We start from the raw sequence: 3143 nt of genomic DNA on the forward strand, positions 1-3143 counted from the left end.
AGTGGCCACTCCCGGCCACTGCAGCCTCGACCTGCTGGGCTCTGGTGATCCTTCTGCCTCTGCCTTCCAAGTAGCTGGAACTACATGTACGCTACCACGCCTGGCTAATTTTTGATTTATTGTAGAGATGAGATCTTGCCAAGTTGCCCAGGCGGGTCTTGAACCTGTGAACTTAGGCACATAAGCTATTTTTAAAAATGGGGTTAAGTGTAACAAAAGCACCCATGATAGACTAATACAATTAAAAGTTGACTAATCAGAATATCTTTATGTAGGATTCAAGGCAAAATAATAAAAGCATTTTTTCCTTTAGAGCATATGAAATATTACCTAGATCTTGCCTTGGCAAATCAGATCGCTCCATTAAATAGTGTGATCCAGACTTTTCCAGTTTCTGCTCTTCAACAACTTTAATGAGCTCCTCGTGAGTTGGGCAGTGTCTGCTCTGAAGACCCCCAGAGTGGCTGTGTACATCCCATCTATCATCTGACAACTGGGATCTAGAAGGGGAAAATCTGAAAAGATGGATAAAAGAGAAAACCATGAGCACCGATTGGAAAAGAACTAATCATATTTCCTGGGCAGCTGTCAGAGAGATAAGAAATAACTAGCAAAAAAGAGTCCACATGACAACCTAGAAGTCAAGATTCATGCTGCCTGCCTATATGTTAGGGCTGACATATAATATCTCCCCTTAAGGGTTGGTCTGAGGCAGTGTATCTCCTAGCTGTTTAAAAAAACATATCAGCAAATTTACTAAATTATCCAGTGCCATTCACTCAAATTCTATACACTATATTCCCTTTGAGTCCAGATGGATGTATTAGAATCAGAGTATCTTATGAAGATAGAAAGTTGGTTGATGTTGACATCTCTACACTTATTTTTTCTACTCAATTTTAGCAGAATTTATACTATCATTCCTATCCGCTGCCTTTTCTTTCTTTTTTTTTTTTTTTTTAACAGTGTCAGCCAGTTGTGTTTTCTTTGTGGGTGCTCAGGCCTTGACCACCTATGTCTGCAGTGGGTACAGCTGCTCCTTCCACTGCTGTTTCTTGGTCTTCAGGTTCTCCTTGTGCTTGTTGAACCAGTAGCACATGGCACGTGTTTTCATAGGCTGCAGATCCAGGGGCTTGTACTTCTTGCCCTTTTTGAACTTCCTGAGGTTTTCTTTCTGAACCTGGTTAATAATGGTGAGAATACGAGCAATGGATTTGCAGACAACTGGGATCTTTGATGACCTGCAGCTGAGACAGCGCCACCTTCAGGTCGTTCAGCTGTTTCTGCAGCTCCTCCTTTTTGCCACGAAGGTCTCAGGCCTTAATCTTGGCCATTGCTGCACAAGCCACTATCACCTTGGTCACCTGCTCTGAGGAAAAGGAGCTCCTCTGCCTTTTCAATGTCCAAAGTTATTCTTTTTTGAGTTGGACTCTTTCTCTGTCACCCAGATTGGAGTGCAGTGAATGCTCACGGCCACTGCAGCCTCGAAATGTTGGGCACAGGTGATCCTTCTACCTCAGTCTTCCAAGCAGCTGGAACCACAGGTACACACCACTATGCCTGGCTAATTTTTTGATTTATTGTAGAGATGAGGTCTCTCCAAGTTGCCCAGGCTGGTCTCGAACCCGTGGGCTCAGGCAATCCTCTCACCTCTGCCTCCTCAGGCAAGCCCAAGTGGCTTGGAAAAGATGGTGTGATTATATTATTATTATTATTATTATTTTTTTGAGTTGGAGTCTCACTCTGTCGCCCAGACTGGAGTGCAGTGGCCACTCCCGGCCACCGCAGCCTCGACCTGCTGGGCTCCGGCGATCCTTCCGCCTCAGCCTTCCAAGTAGCTGGAACTACAGGCGCGCACTACCATGCCTGGCTAATTTTTTTGATGTATTGTAGAGATGAGGTCTCGCCAAGTTGCCCAGGCGGGTCTCAAACCCGCCGGCTCAGGCTCAGGCAATCCACTCACCTCAGCCTCCCAAAGTGCCCGGCTGTGATTATATTATTGACAAACTGTCACCATTCCCAGAAAGATAAGGGAAGGGCTGCCTTGGAGAACTCTACCAACAGCCTCCAGGCTTGTTCAGGTTTTAGTTCCATTAAACTTTATTCTGATCTTCAGATGGGCAGATCTATCTAACTGCACATTTCTCATGTTGTAGCTTATGCTATAGGTCCAAAAAGCCTATATACAATTAAACAAAAGACCAAAACAATGATAGGTTATAAATATCTGTGTACAAAAAACTGAAGAATGTATGGGGAAAAAAATTAAGAAGAGTTCAATATAAGTAAAGATGTTAGATACCAAAATTTCATATTTCTTACCTTTCCACTCCTGGTTCTTTATTTTTACTGCTGGAACTCTCTGGAGATACTTGGAACTTGTCAGCTGAAAGGTTTTCTGGATTCTGGCTTATAGGGTATTCACTACTTTTCTGTGACATTAATACTGCTTTAAATGAAAAGAGAAAATAAAGAAATATACTTTACTGTTTGTCATGATGGATCATTCAGGTAAGGATATTTATTTTTTTCAAAAACAGCAATCTGTGACAACCAAATTGGTTTTTATTCATTTATTTATTTATTTTTATTTTGAGTTGGAGTCTCACTCCGTTGCCCCAACTGGAGTGCAGTGGCACGCTCCCAATCACCACAGCCTCAACCTGCTGGGCTCCGGCGATCCTCCCGCCTCAGCCTTCCAAGTAGCCGAAACTATAGGCGCGCACTACCACGCCCGGCTGATTTTTGATTTATTGTAGAGATGACATCTCGCCAACTGGCTCGGGTGGGTCTTAAACCCATTAGCTCAGGCAATTCACTCACCTTGGTATCCCAAAGCACTGGAATTACTGGCTGAGCCACCAAGCTTGGCACAAATTGGTTTTTAAACAAGTATATTAGACAGAATTTTATAAAAACAAGTAATGCAACAGAAGCTAGTAAGCAATGGAATTAAATGATTAAAAAATAACAACAATAAGGCCAGGCTTGGTGGCTCAGCCTGTAATCCCGTGCTTTGGGAGGTCGAGGTGAGTGAATTGTCTGAGCCCGCGGGGTTCGAGACACGCCTGGGCAACTTGGCAAGACTGTAGTTCCAGCTACTTGGAAGGCTGAGGCGGAAGGATTGCTGGAGCCCAGCAGGT

At 43.7% G+C, this 3143-nt stretch overlaps 1 protein-coding gene and 1 pseudogene across 1 annotated transcript in view; both read right to left on the bottom strand.

Annotated features, from left to right (window-relative positions):
* BRCA1 (BRCA1, DNA repair associated) overlaps positions 1–3143 on the bottom strand; it is a gene marked incomplete at its 3' end in the record, with an annotated part of 61696 nt that overhangs the window by 8604 nt on the left and 49949 nt on the right. The window contains exons 12-13 of the mRNA XM_021716224.1: positions 2323–2449; positions 331–515 (exon numbers count right to left, since the gene is read on the bottom strand). Coding sequence (XP_021571899.1) covers positions 331–515; positions 2323–2449 — 312 coding nt within the window. The remainder of the gene's footprint in view (positions 1–330; positions 516–2322; positions 2450–3143) is intronic.
* Positions 1013–1334, bottom strand: LOC110596320 (annotated as a pseudogene).

The sequence above is a fragment of the Carlito syrichta genome, unplaced genomic scaffold (assembly GCF_000164805.1).
Source record: "Carlito syrichta isolate Samal-C Ts95f unplaced genomic scaffold, Tarsius_syrichta-2.0.1 Scaffold308383, whole genome shotgun sequence".
NCBI classification, from domain to species: Eukaryota; Metazoa; Chordata; class Mammalia; order Primates; family Tarsiidae; genus Carlito; species Carlito syrichta.